A 17,789-nucleotide genomic window follows, 5' to 3' on the forward strand; every position below is an offset into this window, starting at 1 on the left:
AAGGCTTGCTCAGTGCAGAACAGCTTTAAAAGCACATTATACAAAGACTGCCTTATCTGAAGCTCCTCAAAAGATGGAAAATATTACCATTTCTGCCTCCCAGGCTTCCATAAATACCTAATTGTGAATAAAAACACCCATTAAAAATTCATGTCAATTGTTTTTCCATTCTGAAGCAAGTTGGGGTTTGTTCACTCCTTGCTCTGCCCCAGCACAGCAGGAAACGTGATCACAGTGGTATTATCATCTCTTGTCTGGACAAAATAGATCAGCAAAGAGCACAGTTTGGTATCATTAGGAAAGGAAATCTGAAACCAGTTGGTCTTTGCTTATAGTGAGTCTGATCCTGCTCCTGTTGTAGGCAGCTGGAGTCTTGCCACACTGATCTCAGCAGGATCACAACTCACTGTACATAGCAGTAATAGTGTCAATCTGCAGTGACACTGGATTTTGCCACTATAAACATACAGCAGTGACCCATAGTGTAGAGCCAAGTATTTTAGCTATGCCACTGAGTACTGAAGTTGATGGGTTTTCAACATAGACTCCAGCAGGATCAAACCCACTGCATGCTTGGCTCTGCAAACGGAGAGAAGGGGCTGTCACTCTTAGATGCTTGGTTTGTTGAGAAAGTGGCAGGAGATGTGCTTTAAATCAAATCAATGAAATATCTCTGCACAGTTAACATATTCCTCCCTCTGTCACCAGGAAGCAAGGGAAAGCATGAAGGCCACCATGAAATTCACTGAACATGTGATGCTCCCTTTGTGTCCCATAAGCAGCACAGAGGGGTTATGGTGGATTGTCACCAGCACTGTGGGGAATTTAAACCCTCCACTTCCAACATTTTCCCAAGAGAAGACTCTTCCCTGGCTTTGGAAGCAACTCCTCAAGGGCTACATGAAATCCAGGGGCCATTGGATGTTGTATTTTATGTTGCTTTGGCTCTAGGGCACTACTGCCTATTTTGGCTTTGAACAAATGCTCACTTTGTCATTAGTCCAGAGGACAAAATCCCACTGAGGTGTTGAGGTGCCTGCGAGCTGCAGAGGCTCCTAAATCCATCTGACAGGAATCTGTGACCTTCTGAAAATGCCTTCTCAGATCTCACCCATTCACAGTGTGATCCAGCATTCCTGAGAGGTTCACCGAGGATTTGGGAAAGCTAGACAGAGCCGAGTCCATAAGGAAAATGCACGAGCAAAGGGAATCTGCAACATGCATTTTGCTTGGAGAACAGTGGAGAGGGCAAGATGCTCACAGACCTTTAGAATGCCTCCAACTCCATCCCTGGAGAAGCACTTGGAAGGCAAATTACATTTCAGCTGTGCTTAATACACCCCTGGGCAACTCTTGTTTCAGTTTCTACAGCGCTGCCATGAACAAACAGCTACCCTAGTTTGGGAATTCACAGTCCCTAGTGCCTGTGGGAAAGCCAGCCTCAGCAGGTCACAGGCCACCTCTGCAGCGTTATCCAGACCTTCACTTTAAATGAGTTTCTTCAGATCCAAGCATTTCCATAACTGTGTACTTCTAAGGACAGTTGAGCTGTTTGTGATGCCACATGTCCTGATGGTAAGAGTGGCCCCGTGCTGGAGGGCAGCACAATGAGGTAATTGACTGTGGCACCATTATCTAACTGTGCCTTCAGCTCCGGGTGTATAAATCACATCACAGTCAATTATGTCACTAAAGAGCCCCCAACAGTGGGCTCTATTGCTTAATTAGGCTCTTGAGATGAAGCCAACCTCATGCCTGTGCAGTCGCCAGACGTTTCAATGTGAGTGGATGGATGGGGCAGGGTAGAGGTTGGATCTGCTTTGCAGGCTAGAAGTAAAGAGTAAGAAAGACACTGTGTTCCCTCCAGGAATAGTGAGGATGGTTTGAAGGGGTTGGCACCCTCCCAGCTGTCCTTTCCAGAGGCAGGAAAAGCAGTGTTCAGGCATAGGAGGTACTTGCTTTTAAGAAAAGACAAGGGGAGGGATATGCCAGTGATGTGGGAACAAATATGACTCTGGAACACATTGGTCTCACTTGGAGCACTTCATCCCTCATAAGGAGAAATGATGTTTGACACCCCACGGCCATTAGGCACAGGCTAAGAGTGAATGAGAGCTGGGGGGGTGAAGAAAGTGGAGTCTGAAAGTCTCCTTTTCTCCAGGCTCTGGGAACAGGAGTGATAGCTCACGCTGACCCTAAGGAGCCTACAGAACTTGCAGATCCAGGCTGGTGTGGTTTGTGCACTACAAATTCTGCTCCTACCAGTATTTCAGCACCTTTCCCCCCTGCTATCAATTCCTCTTTTATTTCCCATTTCAACACCTTTCCTTCACCTCATCAGTGCTCCGCTTCCCCACTTTACCATCACTGGTAGAACTGTGCTCATTTCCAACAGCCACAAACTGGTCCTATGAGTCCTACCCTGACTGCCCATCTCTGTTTCCTCCTTTGTGCCTCTGCACACCAGCCCTTCAGCTCAAACACAGACCTTCTGAGGACAGGGATGGGCATTTTCCTGGATGCTTCCTTAGGGATGCTTGAATAGCCAGGCAATAAGGAATCACAGAGATTCCAGCACCCAGCTAGAAGCCTGTTCCAGGAGAAGAGCTACTGCTAAGTTGGAAGCCATTAAGAGAATAAAGCAAAGGGGTTGGCTGAAAGTGCAGCTAGATTTATGCAATCCTTTTTGTTATAACAGGAATGGTGATGATGATGGAGGACTGTACTGCATGAGGGCTGCATGGCAAGGGGACCAGTTGAGAACGAAGCACAAAACAACTGCAGAGCAACCACAGAGTGAGGGAATGTGGCTAAATGTGTGAGTGGGCATCTGCAAGAGCATGTAGCGGTGCTAAGGATGCAGGTGAGTTTGGCATTATCAAGATGATGCCTGTTTCCTGATCACAGAATCCCAGACTGGTTTGGGTTGGAAGGGATCTTAAAGCTCATCCAGTTCCAGTCCCCTGCCACAGGCAGGGACCCCTTCCACTAGAGCAGCTTGCTCCAAGCCCCTGTGTCCAACCTGCCCTTGAACACTGCCAGGGTTGGGGCAGCCACAGCTTCTCTGGGCACCCTGTGCCAGCGCCTCAGCACCCCCACAGGGAAGAGCTTCTGCCCAAGAGCTCATCTCAGTCTCCCCTCGGGCAGGTTAAAGCCATTCCCCTTGGCCTGTCCCTACAGGCCCTTGTCCCAAGCCCCTCTCCAGCTTTCCTGCAGCCCCTTTAGGCACTGGAGCTGCTCTCAGGTCTCCCCTTCAGGAGCCTTCTCTTCTCCAGGCTGACCCAGCCCAGCTCTCTCAGCCTGGCTCCAGAGCAGAGCTGCTCCAGCCCTTGCAGCATCTCCGTGGCCTCCTTTGGGCTTGCTCCAACAGCTTCTTATCATTCTTATGTGGGGAATCCCAAGATGATGGATAATCCGTTGTTTCCAGCTTGGCTGGGAGGGCGACAGTGTCCCAACTCACCTTGGAGCAGGGTGTAGAAGGCTCCTGATGCTGACAAATTGGTTGTTATTGTAACATCATCCTTGCTGGAGGTTTCCACCTGGACGTGCACGGAGCTGTCTGTATCGCTGCGGAAGCTGCTCACTTGGCCAGTAGGGAAGGTCACGTTGGTGAGGCGGCCGAAGCTGTCGTACCTGAAAGGGAGGAAGGAGTGAAGTCAACAGCATCAACAGAGGAGTGGGATAAGGGAATCATGCTATAAACCAGACACCAAGTCTTGAAGTCTTCACCCAGATTTTTTCCCAGAGAAAAACACATTGTCACTGTCACACTGTGATGAATTTTTGGCTTCATGAGAAGAAAATCACAGCTTTTAGCTGAAGAAAATCAAGCACAGAACAGAAAATGACTAAATAAGCATTAGCTTCTATTTTAACAACATTTCTCCCTTCTCTGCACTGTGCTTCTTGTTTACAAGAGTAACTTTATTTCCTATCTATTGTGATGTGACTTATGGCAAAGCACTGGCCTGTGCACCCTGTCTAGCAAGAGCTAGGAGTTTATGGAGGACACCAACTGTTTTCTCTGGTTGTGTTCTGAGCTCTTCAGCATTTGTCCCCCTTATTTTAGAAACTAATATTAAAGTAGGAGCAAGAACCTGTCAGATTGGCCACATCAGACAGAGAACTGTCCTTTGTGGACATGGTGCAGAGCCCTGAGCACAGCTGATACCCCAGTGTCTGCCTTATACTGTTCCTAGCACCATCTAGAAGGGCTGACTTCAAAGTGTAAAACGGCAGCTCAGTTTTCACCCCTACTGTGTCCTTGGCTTTTCCAATGAGGGAATCAATATAAGCACCATCTGGGATGGTTTCTGTGATGCGGACACTCCTGTACCAGGACCCAGATGAAATAAGCTGCATACATTCAGGTCCCACAGCAGTTAACAAACTCGGGGGAAGTACTGAACAGCAAAAAGGAGGAGCAGAAACTTGTGTCTAGAGGCCTTCTGAGCCAACAGAGCCAACAGATCCTCCTGCCTCCCATTTGTGGCACTGCCAAAGTGTGCCTTTGGGTCACAGACTGAGCTCAGAGCAGAGGGCTGGCAAGGGACCTTTGCTGTGAGGCTGTTGTAGATGGAATTCGAGAAGAGCAGGATGCTCTACTGGCTTATCTCTGCAGAGCTGCTGGATCTTCAGATGAGACGGACCTTCATGGAAGGGATATTTATATAGTTTTGGAGAAACAGGAGAAGAATTCCAGCTAAAGCAATCAGTAATGAGTGTTTGACTTCTTCCATATCATTTAAGAATGATTTATATGATATATAAGAAGATCATATCAAGAAAACGTATCACTTGGGGATACCAAGTGACTGGTGGGTGAGCAGAGAGGACTCAATCTTCTGCAATACCCACTGGGGAGCCTTTGATAGAGCGCAGTGTCCAGTGAAGGCAGCAGTCCTCAGAATGATGAACTAATGTAAATGATACATTAGGGATACAAGGGAAGATGACACCCTGACAATGCTTGCTCTGAAGAGGATTATAATGAATCCCTCATCACATCTACTGAGGATGTGACAAGAAGTAATCAGCTTCAATGGAAACAAGGAAGATTCAGATCAGAAGCTGGAGAACATTTTCCAGGCCTCTGGTTGCTCCAAGCAATAGATGGAGCACTGGAAACCCCATTGCTCAATGGTTTTAAGGATAGAGGAGAGAAATGTGTTAAGGAGGGTCTGGGTATAGCTGGTCAGACTTTGGAGGGAGCAGATGGTTGAGGAACTCTTGATCCTCCTCTTCAGGATTACTCTGAGGTGGGGAATAAAACCCCAGCTAATAACAAAAACCCCTAAACAAACAAGGGAAGGGAAAAGGGAAATGGAAGGGAAAGGAAAAGGTGAAGAAGGGGAAAGAAATGCACTCTTGAACTGCAATCTGTGAGGGACTCAGGTGCAGCCATTGGACTGACTGCAATACACATGAAAAGAGATCCATCTCCTCTTCCATTCTCAATCCATTTCCAGATCCATACACAGTGCTGGTACTCTGCTTCCGACAATACATTGTCAGTGCCTTAGTGTGAGGAAGGGCTGGTTGAAAAAGTGATTTTTGCCCAATTTTAATACTTAGTGCATAGTGACTAAGGGGGTGAGCTCATTGCAAGTGTCTCCATCCTTTGGGTTTGGAGCTTTTCCTGCCCATTGGGCAGAAGGGGAGGTAGGAAGGTAGAAGAAAGCATCTGGCCCTCCATGGTGTCAGCCTATCAGTCAAAGGATTATCTAAGCATGGGGGACAGGGCAGCCTTGCCCTTTCCCTCCAAGCTCTTGGCAATCAATCAGCCACTTGTGCGATGGAAAAGAGGGAATGGGATGAATTCAGGACTGCATTGCAGGAGTTTGGCAGAGACCAGTTACAGCTTTTCCAAGCGTCCAGCAGCACATAGCTTGGATTCAAACTGAATCTCCTTGCAAGAGCCAGGACTAACGTGCTCTCAGCACCGAACGCTTTGCTCCATGCTTGTGGGTGTCCTGTTTGCACTGACATGGTATGTGCTTTGATTGTGCTTTCTCCACAGCCATCTGCACATCTCTTCCCAGAACAGTGAGTTTTAAACTGGAAACATCACAGGTGATGATATCTTTACCCCTTCTGCTGAAACAGGACACAAGGGACATGATTTAGTCTCTCCTTCAAGCTGAGAAAACATTGCTAAAGGTGTGCTGTGTAACACCCCAAATTCTTTCTACCATGACATTAAGAGTCCTATATATAAACCAGTCTGAACTGAAAAGGTTCACATGCTCCGAACGTTAAGGAGTATGGATATGAATTTGGCACCTTGGTGGTATCAGCAGGACTTATTTATCTTGCTCTATTTATACTTTAAATAATGAGCTGCTCCTGAAATGGAGCCTGATTCACCCCTTAAAGTCATAGCACAAAACCTGCATGTGCTGCACTGAAGTCTAAGGGCCGACTTTGGTGTAATTCAGGTGCAAGTGTGAAAGGAGGTCTGCGGATGAGGGAAAGAAGGAGAGCAACAGCCAGGATGGGGGCAGAGAGCTTGTCCATGGGAGCTATTTCATGTAAGTGTTGAGTCAATGCCTTGTGAGTCACGTTTTATCCTAACTGAATGACACTCAGCACCATGCTGAGAGTCACCAGAAACCCTGTACGCTATTCAAGCCCTCCTTTGGTGCTCCAAAGAAAGCCTCAAAAACCTGTGGATGCCCACTTTAACAGCCCCAGGCATGAAAGAGTGTGATGGTGCCTAGCCCTCTGCGCACACATTTCTCTTTTAAAGTCAAAATAACCAAGTACAATACATTTATTTTACACACTTCCATTTTTACAGCTGTACAACACTTACACTATAGGGAAGAACTTCACCAAGCAAGGACTTCCATTTGGGACTTTAGATCCTGAGAAGCAAGGCTCTTTTTGGGCCAGAACAGCCTGGAATGGTGTGCTGGAATTGGTTTAAGGTGTCTGCACATGTACCTTAGACTTTTGGCACCTATTTAGTCACCCCATTAGCCTCCATCACAAGTAACCTGGACCATCTGTGTTTTATGCCTTTGCAAGAGCTGCTGCCCCTCTGCCAAGCAGCGAAGAAGGGACTCGCTTTGCGGGTGACAGCTCCCCTATTTGCAGCTGCAAGGATGTCATATGTTACACAGGCAGGAATGGGAGAAGGCAGCACAACTGCAGTGTTCCCATTGCTGTTATTATTCTTATCTGGTGGCAGATGAAGTGTAAAACACCCATGTCCAGAGAAAAACCTCCTTTTAGCCAGCACAATGGAAAAGGAGCTGTGGGAAGCCAGGTAGCATGGATACACACAGCATTTTCCTCTTGGCAAGCAGCTCCTTTTCTCTTTCGCTCAGGACTGGAGCATTTCCCCCTTTTCCCTTCATTTAGATCACACAGCACATACCTGATATCGTCTGTCACATACCCCCAGTCTCTCTGGATGCTTGAAGGCTTGCACATCCCAAAGAGATAATGTGCTTCATGAGTTAAATGAGGTGGTTCCTTCTACCTCTGCTTTCAGCCCTGTAAAGGCATTTCTAGGGCACATTCTTAGCTTGGAAAGGCCAAGTGCCTGGCTCATATATAGCTGCAGGTGTGCCCTGGTATTTGCAGTGAGATAAATCTCTCCTAGTCACCTCATTTTGCAGCTAAGCTGCCTAGGCCTGTTTCCACCGTGTTGGGATTTAGGAGTTGGGCTGGTTTTCATCAGAGCCCAAGACTTCTGTGTTCTCCAAATGCTCTGAAAGCACCAGAATTAAGGAATATCTGAATCAGGGGAGCGCACGCAGCAGCCACTACGAGCAATGAATTCATCACCTGCTAACACAGCTGCTGCCTCCCATTCCAACCTGCTGCACAGGCTCAGCGCTTACCATTACAGTGGCAATTATTAGGCCAGCAAAGGAAGCAGTTGCCATCCATTGCCCATTGGAAACGTATTTAGCTAAGGTTCAATGCACAGAATTAAAATGGTATTCGGTGCTTATGAGCCCTAATTGTAAGCTTGTAAACATCCAGAGCTTTCATTTATCACATTACCATTGTGTAGAGACTTGGGTCTTGGGAATTAAAAGACAGCAATTCCAAGTACCATCTATTCAGAAATCAATTCCTTGCCTGAGTCTCTGGGTTTCTTCATTTTAGCTTTTTTTCCTATTTCATCAGCCTTTTAAGAGTACAAGATAAGAAAAACCCCACTATGATAATATTGCATTTAGTGCCAAAGTGTCCTTTGCAAACTCTATTTTGAATGTAATTATACAGATGTGCACCCACTGCCTCCTTACCCGTTTTCAAACGACATTACACACAGCACTAAGAATGAATCTATAACAGACAAATACACATGGAGGCAAAGTCCCTAATAACACAAGGCCAGGTTGCAGCCACCATCTATAGAATCTTCTGACTGCCCAGATGTGCTGAGGAAGATAGGAAGATCTCGCTCTAGCTTTTATGATACTTCTGGTTCCCTTGGGTCTTAACTAAACTCTGACACCACTAGGCATTCATTTCAGGCCAGGCCAATGGATCAAGACATGACCTCACAACTCAGTGAGAGTACTGGAGAGGTACTATTTTATCATGGCACTTACTGGAGTAACTTCCTCAGAAGAACAACAAGAATCTGATTATTTTATCATGAAGAAACTGTGGAGCAAAGAAATCTTGCTAAAAGGAAAGGGAGAGCCAAAGACAAAAGTGATTCTCATACCCCAGCCTGCTGCAGGAGCAGAAAGAGACCCTCACTTGAGTGACTAAACCAAGGACACCCCCAAAACTCAAGTGTTTGACTTGAGATATCATCAGGTGCTAAAGGGATGTTAGCAATGCAGTAAGCAAGCTTTTCTCAGTCAAGTGGTTGATCCTCTGAAGGCAATAAGGGTTATTTATCTCTGGGTTCCACTAAATGGGAACAAAATTCAAAGCCTTTATGTCAACCGCAAGGCAGACCGAGTCTGCACTCACCCCGTGGTAGATCCTGACCACAACACCCAGTTCTGCTACCCCAATTGCCCAGACCAAGACACTGGTTGGTGCACCAAACACCGCTGATGCTGGGGTGGGAGCTCTCTGAGTCCTGGGGGTCACTGGGAAGCCACCCAAGGTCCTCCTGCATGCTCAGTCCAGCTGGCTCCTACCTTGCACCCATTACAGTGTGTGAGGTTTGGCAGAGCTTGCTTCCCTGTAAAACAGCATGCCCTGTTACGGGTCAAAGCTCCCTTTATTGCCCATCTGAAGATCTGGCTCCACAAGACCCTTTGCCCTCCAGGCAGCTGTGAGCCACATCTTGGGCAGTCCATGAAAAGGTTTTGAGTTTCTGGGCTTGGCTGCAAGTGATGTGAAAGGATTTAATTCCATATGGGAGGAGGTGACCTTTGAAACTAATTGGGCACACAAAGGACCTAAGCAAAAAAGGCTTCATTTGGGCTCAATAATGCAGCAAAGGTTTGACTTGGGCTCAGGGGGAAACTGAATTACCATACAGTGATACCATCTCAATGAGCTAATCATGATAATTGCTGTGTTCTTGATTTAAACAAATACATTAATAAGAATTCCCAGACTCTGGAGCACACAAACAGCAACTGCTTAGGAACTTTGTGAGAGCCGGTAGCAATTTTATCAGGTCGAGTGAGAAAGCAGCAACAACAAAGACGCGAGTAGTCACATACCACCCTTTGTCTTTGACTTGAGGAGTGGAACAACAAGAAGCTGTTCCCCTGGCAGGGTTTCCAGATCAGCCTCCTCTGCTGCTGATTATCACTGTCACAAGTTCAATGGGAAGGCAAGGCTTTAATCCAGTCACTGGACAAGCTGAGCTGCATTGCATTAATTGACAGCAAATGTCAAGCTCTCTGCAGAGGCAGAGAAGGTCTCTATAATGCTAAAATCATCAAAGAAGTCCTAGATGGGCCTTTGGGGACAGGCTAATTACTGCAGGGAGCGAAGTTTCACTCTCAAGGAAAGGGAAACTTCACCATTATGCACTGAACCTTACTCAGCACTCAACCCAATAAAGCAGGATTGGTACAGCAAGCTTTGGTGTATGATGTGTGAAAGAAAAGCTGTGCTGTGAGCAAGTCTGCTGCTGCCTGCAGACAGCACTTATCTCCTTCCACTATGGAAATGAAGGGACAATGGGCCAGTCCAGCCTGAACCCTTGCAGGACCTGGATTCCCTGGTGTGCCCTAGAGATAGACCTCCAGTATCAGTGTATCCTGCCTCCTTCCCTTCTCTCCAGAATCACAGCAACATTCCCCTATGTCACAGCTCTTTGCAGCCTTATGATAAAGGCTGAGAACAACCCAGGTTGCTCAGATTGCTGCTCTAGGGGAAGGTGTCCCTGCCTGTGGTTGGAACTGGACGAGCTTTAAAGTCCCTTCAACCCAAACCATTCTAGGGTTCTATGATTCTATGAAATGCCCTGGTGAGAGCAACAAACAAAGGGGAAACAGAGATGCTGGATGTGTATACATGTAGAGTTGCCGCTCTTGCAACACCACTGCTCTTTCGTGTTGGATGTCTGGTTTATGGATGTGTGTGGACAGTCAGGTAAAGGTAAATCTTAGAAGCACGTTCTTCATGGGACCACTAGTGAAGTGTAAAATTGCCAGGTGATTTACCTTTACTCTTAAGTTCTTATACAGTGGTGTCCAGCTTGCCCTGACCCATAAACCACTATTATGTGCTGCGAAAAAGATGAAGTTTCTCCTCAGAATCAGATATGATGTCTTTATTTCTTGGCCATGAGCACAACAGAAATAGGAGCTTCACCTTTCCCCTCAGCCATGACTGAAAACCCTGAGGAGAGCACTTCCCAGCTGCTTGTGATTGGAACATTTACCTAAATCACTTAAACTTACAGTAGATTTCCTGATGTTCTGATACAGAAACCAATAAACTAAAGGCATTGAATGTTGATTTGGTTCACATCACCTTCTTCAGTTTCTTGGATACCAAGGAACTCAGATTCCACCCTGCCTTGCCTGCACTTATCCCTGCAATTTGTGTTTGACTCATGCAAATCTTCTATCTGGTAAAGAATATGTATTAAGAAAGGCCTCTAGAGCCATGATCTAAGATACTAAGATACTGCTTCTCATGCTTGGGCACTCCAATCTCAGCCTGAAAATATCCTGCCTTCCTATCAACTTGAGGTTCTCTGGGTTTGCCTTCCAGCCCCTTACCCTTCTCAAGCCTTTCTGTGCTAGGAATTCACTGTAGGTGACAGTTTTTTGCTGACATGCTGTGACCTAGACATTTTTCAGTCTTTTTCACATTAAGATATGCAGATCAAGCATCTTCCTCCCCACAAATGTATTTTGGTAGTGTTTTTCTGCACACACAGGTTGCCCAAGGAAGTTGTGAATGCTCCATCCCTGGCAGCGTTCAAGGCTAGGTTGGACAGAGCCTTGGGTTCCATGGTTTAGTGTGAGGTGTCCCTGCCCATGGCAGGGGGGTTGGAACTGGATGATCTTAAGGTCCTTTCCAACCCTAACTATTCTACGATTCACTGTGCTTCATAAACCACAACCATCAGAACTGACAGTATTAGTCTCATTGATGCTGTACAGGGATAAAATCAGCTTTCTACTACCCACTACAAGAAAAGCAGGATGAGTATATGTGTTTGTTTTATTTGTCCATCCAAGCAACAAGTTTGACGGATTTGCCATGGAATTATGCTGAGGATCACACTGAATGACTTGATGCTTTGCTCACTGCAACCTCTAGAGTCAATGCTCAGCGCAGTTCTTTAGATGTGGCCTGTTACATGTGCACCCTGGTACTAGAGGGTGTAAGAACATATTTTGTTTAAATGAAACCTACTTTATCAAGCAGTAGACGTCTCCAACCTTCATTTACTGATCTTTGCATTTTATTGGTCTGATTTTATATATTTTTCTCACATTACACGCAAAACCTGGGTAGAATCAATCTCTGCTGATTCACCTGAAACAATCCCATTGGATCATAGGAACCTAGAATGGTTTGGGTTGGAAGGGACCTTAAAGCTCATCCAGTTCCAGCCCCTGCCACGGGCAGGGACACCTTTCACTAGAGCAGGTTGCTCCAAGCCCCATCCAACCTGGCCTGGATGATTCCCTACTGATTACCTTTGAGAGCTATCACAGAGCAAGTTCTTGAGCCATTTGATGTGTACTTTTAACAGTGGAGAAGAGCAGGCTGATCTGCTTTCCAAGTCCCTAGTGGATAGGATAGGATAGGATAGGATAGGATAGGATAGGATAGGATAGGATAGGATGAATAGTGATGTTCTCCAGTTCAAGCAAGGAAGATTTAGACTGAGCAAGTAAAAAAGCTTTCTAGCAATAACAGTAAGATAAATACATTGCTATCAGTAGCAATATTTATGAGTAACTTAGATGACTTTGATAGGATCCATATGACCAAATCATAGACATCTGCAGTGTAAATATCTGTATCTGAGGTAATCATTCTGGACTACCTTTACAGAGAGAAACCTTCAGAATCCAACTCATGTCCTAAAGCAGATACCTGACATAACTCATAAGTAACACACCTTGAAAGTGCCTGCTTCTCTCCATTAGCTATAAAAGGAGGCTGAGGTAACATTCAGATATAGACTTCTGCCCTGTAGTTCTGTCAGGTTGCATCAGAATCTGTCAGGACGAGTTAGATGGAGATAACTGATCACAGGTTTGGATGAGGTATCTCTGAAGACACATTCCCAGATCTGATTTCAGTGATGCTGTGCTATCATCTAGTGCTGACTCGCTCTAGTCAAGATTTCCATAGCCCAACCACTGGAGAATACTGTCTTCCATTTAGCTCTAAAAAGCTTTCTTATGACTCTTCTGAAGTGCATTAAAGGACCACAATGATGACTTTCACAAATGCTCTATTTTGTTGGATAGCAAGAAATAATGGATCACTGTTATAAATATATCCACAGAAATAAGTTGGATTTTAGCTTCTGTCTCTTTTTATCTCCTTTATATTTTCAGTCACACTTTAAAAAGAAAAGATGATGTTTGAGGTATAAATCTGACCATTATTAGCTGTAATGTTTAGTTTGCTTTACTCTCCATGGCTACATCTGTTTTCAAGCACAGAAACTATTGGGTTCTTTGCAAAAAGACAATACAATACCTCCTTAATTCAGCACAATGGTCCTGGCATATAGCAGGCTTCCACTGCTATAGAGAAAAACACCCTATCTTTCCTCCCTAAAGCCCCCCTCAAGCAAATTCACTGTAAGAGATGGAAGGGTATTAACTTTGATTCACTGAGGAATATCGCTCTAGTAATTGCAAGCAGAACATTGATGGAATGCAAATAAACCTTTCAAAAGATTCATCACAGAGTTTCCATCAGTTCTTTTTTGAGGCAGGAGCACTAATGGTGAGTATTAAGCAAACTTTGCAACTGGGCCTGGAACATTTTAAAGGAAGACCCAAAGTATGTGCATGTCTAACATAGGAATATGTGGGTTTAGGCAGCTTTACTTCCCTCAGCCTCTTTATTTGACAGCTTTTTTCTTTGTAATCTTGGGAACTGTCTATTTAAGCCAAATTGGACTCTTACAATGGGTCTATTATGGTAGCTGAACACTTCCATGTACCCACTCAAACCATATGGGAAATTATGCACTAAAAGGAGTGTTTCAAAGAGGTTCGACTTGAAAACATAAATGAAACTGAGGAAGAGGGAGGTAAAAGGCTTCTCAGCAGCAGGATGAATTTGCAGAGCCTCCTTCTAGGTGCCCTTCATTCGGTTATCTATCTTTTTCCAATTTGAATCAGAAATGTGTTGCCTCCATGGTAGTTATAAGCAGGGAATTGCTAAGAGTAATATAGAGAAGTACAAATCTTCAAGCCACTGCCATCGCTGGGTTTTCAATACATCCCATCTTCTCTCTGCTCAAAAACCTCTTTGGGGCAGGGATGGTCTTGAACAGCTCTGAGGCTATTTTTAAAGCTTAGTGAGGCCAATGACAACAATAGAGATCAAGCAGCCCATTAATTACAGCCTCACTGTCTGAGCAAGCTGTCATTAGTCATTGCCAGTTGTCATTCTACATCAGCCCTTTTACCGAAGCTCAAAAAGGACACTACAGCATGGGAAGGAGGTGAAAAGCTGTGGAAAAAAGAGGATCTGATGGAACTTTGACACTTCCAAAGCTTTCAAAGCCAAGAAAAATTCTCTGACAGCAACCTAAATACCCAGGCCTGACTGCATGCAAGGAGAACCAGGTGTCCAAATGACTTAGCTGATTTAAAACTCAGCAGAAACTGCCTGACTCTTGACTTGATAGAGGGAGGTTATTCAAACTCTAATGTACTTCTTTCCAGTATTTAGTGTTTGATCCAATTTTCTCTGTTCTGGCCATTTTATTTGGACTATAATTCTGTCCAGGGAATTAAATTCTATCAACCTTTCATGGTTCAGAGAGCACAGAGTGAAGTCAGCAGCACAATATTCCTAATGTACTTACTCATAAAACGTTGTCCAACCATTTTCATTGCTTTTAGTGGCAAGGAGACCAGAGTTGCCGTGGTAAGTCATCATGGCCACTTCATGCCCCTGTGTTGTTACACTCTTGAGTGCGCTGTTGGTACCAATTGTCACCCAGTAGACTTGGCCATCAGGCACCACCAGCCAGAGGGGCATCCCTGTGGAATCTCTTCGGATATTGACCAAGTTGCCATTATTGTCAGTGATCAGGGTTATATCTCCATCTCCAGAGTAAGTAAAATTGTAAAGATAATCCCCAGTGGTAAGGCTCTGAGTATAAAGGTGCTTCCCACTGGTGTCAAACAAGTAGAGTTCCTGGTCTATAGGTGAGGATAACTCATATAGGTTTTGTGTGTTGAGGAACGGTTTGTTTTTCCGAATAAAGCGGATTCGGATATTCCCAAGATCAGCAACATAGAGCTCCCCATCCGCACACACGGCGAGGGAGGATGGCGCATTGAGTTTGGCATCCTTGGCATAGCCATCATCCCCCGAGAAGCAATCACAGTTAGCATCGTTCTTGCAGTCACAGCTGCTTGGTGCGCCGGCAACGAGGGATATCTCTCCGTTGGTGGTGACCTGCCTGATGCGGTTGATCTTCTTCTCATCAGTCTCAGCAATATACAGGACCCCGTTATGTGAGACAGCCAGGGCGGTGGCAGACTCCAGTGTGGCATGGATTGCCACCTTGCTAAGGAGGAAGTGATCCATGCCTGGCACTTGGCAGTGCATGGGCCTCCCTGCCACGATGCGTACTTGGTGGTTCTCAGATATCTGCAACACAACGTTATTGTCCAGGACGTAGAGTGAGTTATCCATTGGATTGACTGCCAGATCCGTGGGCCATTCCAGACGAACCTTAATGGCAAAACAACACAAGGAAATTACTATAGCAAGACCCGGCATCATTGTCATAAATCAATTGCAATGAGGATGTTTCAACATGGGTAAAAGAAACACAGCTGCTTGATATGGTGGCCGTAGGTGACACAACCCTGGTATGAGTGAGGGGTCTTAGCTCCCAGTCACATGTAGCAGACACCTATGGACACCCACACTCCACACTGCAGCAGTGGTGGGAGCAGGGTGATGGACAGAGGCAGACTCACCTCAGCTCTTTCTTCACCTTGGTATGAGGAGTCAGGGGCTGTGGAAGGGGCATCAGTGCCCAAAGAATGAAGAATTAAACCAGAAGATCTGAAGATTCATAGAACCATAGAGTTCCAGACTGGTTTGTGTTGGAAGGGACCTTAAAGCTCATCCAGCTCCAACCCCTGCCACAGGCAGGGACACCTTCCACTAGAGCAGCTTGCTCCAAGCCCCTGTGTCCAACCTGCCCTTGAACACTGCCACGGATGGGGCAGCCACAGCTTCTCTGGGCACCCTGTGCCAGCGCCTCAGCACCCTCACAGGGAAGAGCTTCTGCTTCAGAGCTCATCTCAGTCTCCCCTCTGGCAGGTTAAAGCCATTCCCCTTGGCCTGTCCCTACAGGCCCTTGTCCAAAGCCCCTCTCCAGCTTTCCTGCAGCCCCTTTAGGCACTGGAGCTGCTCTCAGGTCTCCCCTTCAGGAGCCTTCTCTTCTCCAGGAGGGGGATTCAAGGGGATTTCTCCTTTTCAAACAATGCTTCTTAAATTGGTGGAGCCTGGACCTGATAGCAAAGAGCCAGGACTGGGCATTTTGCTGTGTGAAGTGCTATGAAATCAATCAAACAAAAGAGCGATCCTTTTACTAAAGGATATTCCAGACAAGTGGCCAAGCTCCTCTGGGTAAATGACGGGGAGGGATAGACACAATAGGGGTAGCTGTGGCAGCATGTGTGTGCGCTGAGTTATAACCACAGATTTTCTTCTTGATGCTGCAAAAATGCAAAATAGCAATTCACAAGGAATTCAGACAATTTCAACTCAGGGATTAAAAACCTCCTGTCTTCAGAGTGGTTTGCACTTTGGTTTTAGCATAGTGGAAGAATGGGTTCAAGCAATAGTGACACATCACAGTCCTGTTGCCCAGTGAAGCTCTGAATGCTCCATCCCTGGCAGTGTTCAAGGCCAGGCTGGACAGAGGTTTGGGTGACACGGTCTAGTGTGAGGCATCCCTGCCCATGGCAAGGGGGTTGGAACTGGATGATTTTAAGGACCTTTCCAATCCAAACCATTCTATGGTTCTGTGATTCTATACTGACAACCCATATACACAAATAAACTGAAGAAGTGACTGGTAACACCATGAGTGAGTGAGCAATAGAAGGTCTCTAGCTCTACTTCTGCAGTATACCGTCTTTTCAAGTGAGACTAATCTTTTAGTCACCAAACCATAAGAAACAGTTAGCAACAGAATTCAGGGCAATTGAACTGTATTTGTTTTTATAAATACATGTAAATTGTGCATTTAAAAGTTATTTCATTTTACTTCATGTTTACATAGGAAAAAAGGAGTCAATATTGTGTTGACGGCAACCATGCAATGCTTATATGTTTTCCTAATGTTCCATCTTCCCCATGGTAGAGGTGTGGAGGGTAATTGAATGGAACAACTGACTGCACCCATGTGGTTTTAATCTGTACTCAACACCATAGAATAGAATCATAGACGAGTTTGGGCTGGAAGGAACCTTCAGAGTTCATTTAACCCAACTCCCCTGCATTGAGTGGGGATATCCTCAACTGGATCAGGCTGCCCAGAACCCCATCCAGCCTGGCCTTGAATGTCTCCAGGGATGGCGCATCCACCACCTCTCAGGGCAGCCTGTGCCAGTGTTTTACCAACCTCATTATAAAGAGTTTCTTCCTCGCACCCAGCCTGAATCTCCCTTCTTCTAGTTTAAAACCGTTCCATGGTGTGCTCTGGGATCTTGGCACGTTCAACATGGATGTGCAGCGCCAGGATCTCCCTGTTTCTTTGTTTCAGACATCCAGTTTGGAAGAATTTGTCATCCATCTCAGTTGCTGCTGCTTCTTATTTGTTTGAGGTGACTAAGTTTTGGGGGGGGGGGGGGGGTATTTTGCATCTATAAATATTATATTTGCAAGCTTCTTGGAAGAAGGAGGAGGAGGAGGTGGCAGCAGTCTCAGGTCCAGCAAACCATCTCTCAGTGTGATTTTACTTAAAACCAAGAACAAGAAGGGACCAGAGGAAGACAGGAGATTCCTACTTTTAAAGCCTGGAGTTGAACATCTCTGCCACAGCCATGTTTTACTTTTGATGCTTTTAGTCATGTTTGAATCCCTTTTCAAATTTTATTATATTTTTATTTAGTTTTATTTTATTCTACTTTATTCTATTCTGTTTTATTAGCATTGGACACAAG

General features: G+C 45.6%; 1 protein-coding gene across 11 annotated transcripts in view; it reads right to left on the reverse strand.

The window, feature by feature from the left end:
• TENM4 (teneurin transmembrane protein 4) overlaps positions 1-17,789 on the reverse strand; it is a 755,231-nt gene that overhangs the window by 31,951 nt on the left and 705,491 nt on the right. For all 11 annotated transcript variants that reach the window (XM_057408504.1, XM_057408506.1, XM_057408511.1 and 8 more), the window contains 2 exons: positions 14,462-15,339; positions 3,461-3,633 (listed from right to left, as the gene is read on the reverse strand). In XM_057408504.1, coding sequence (XP_057264487.1) covers positions 3,461-3,633; positions 14,462-15,339 — 1,051 coding nt within the window. The remainder of the gene's footprint in view (positions 1-3,460; positions 3,634-14,461; positions 15,340-17,789) is intronic.

The sequence above is a fragment of the Pezoporus wallicus genome, unplaced genomic scaffold (assembly GCF_028554395.1).
Source record: "Pezoporus wallicus isolate ANWC-B61680 ecotype Strahan unplaced genomic scaffold, APGP_CSIRO_Pwel_v1 contig_7461, whole genome shotgun sequence".
Lineage (NCBI taxonomy): Eukaryota > Metazoa > Chordata > Aves > Psittaciformes > Psittacidae > Pezoporus > Pezoporus wallicus.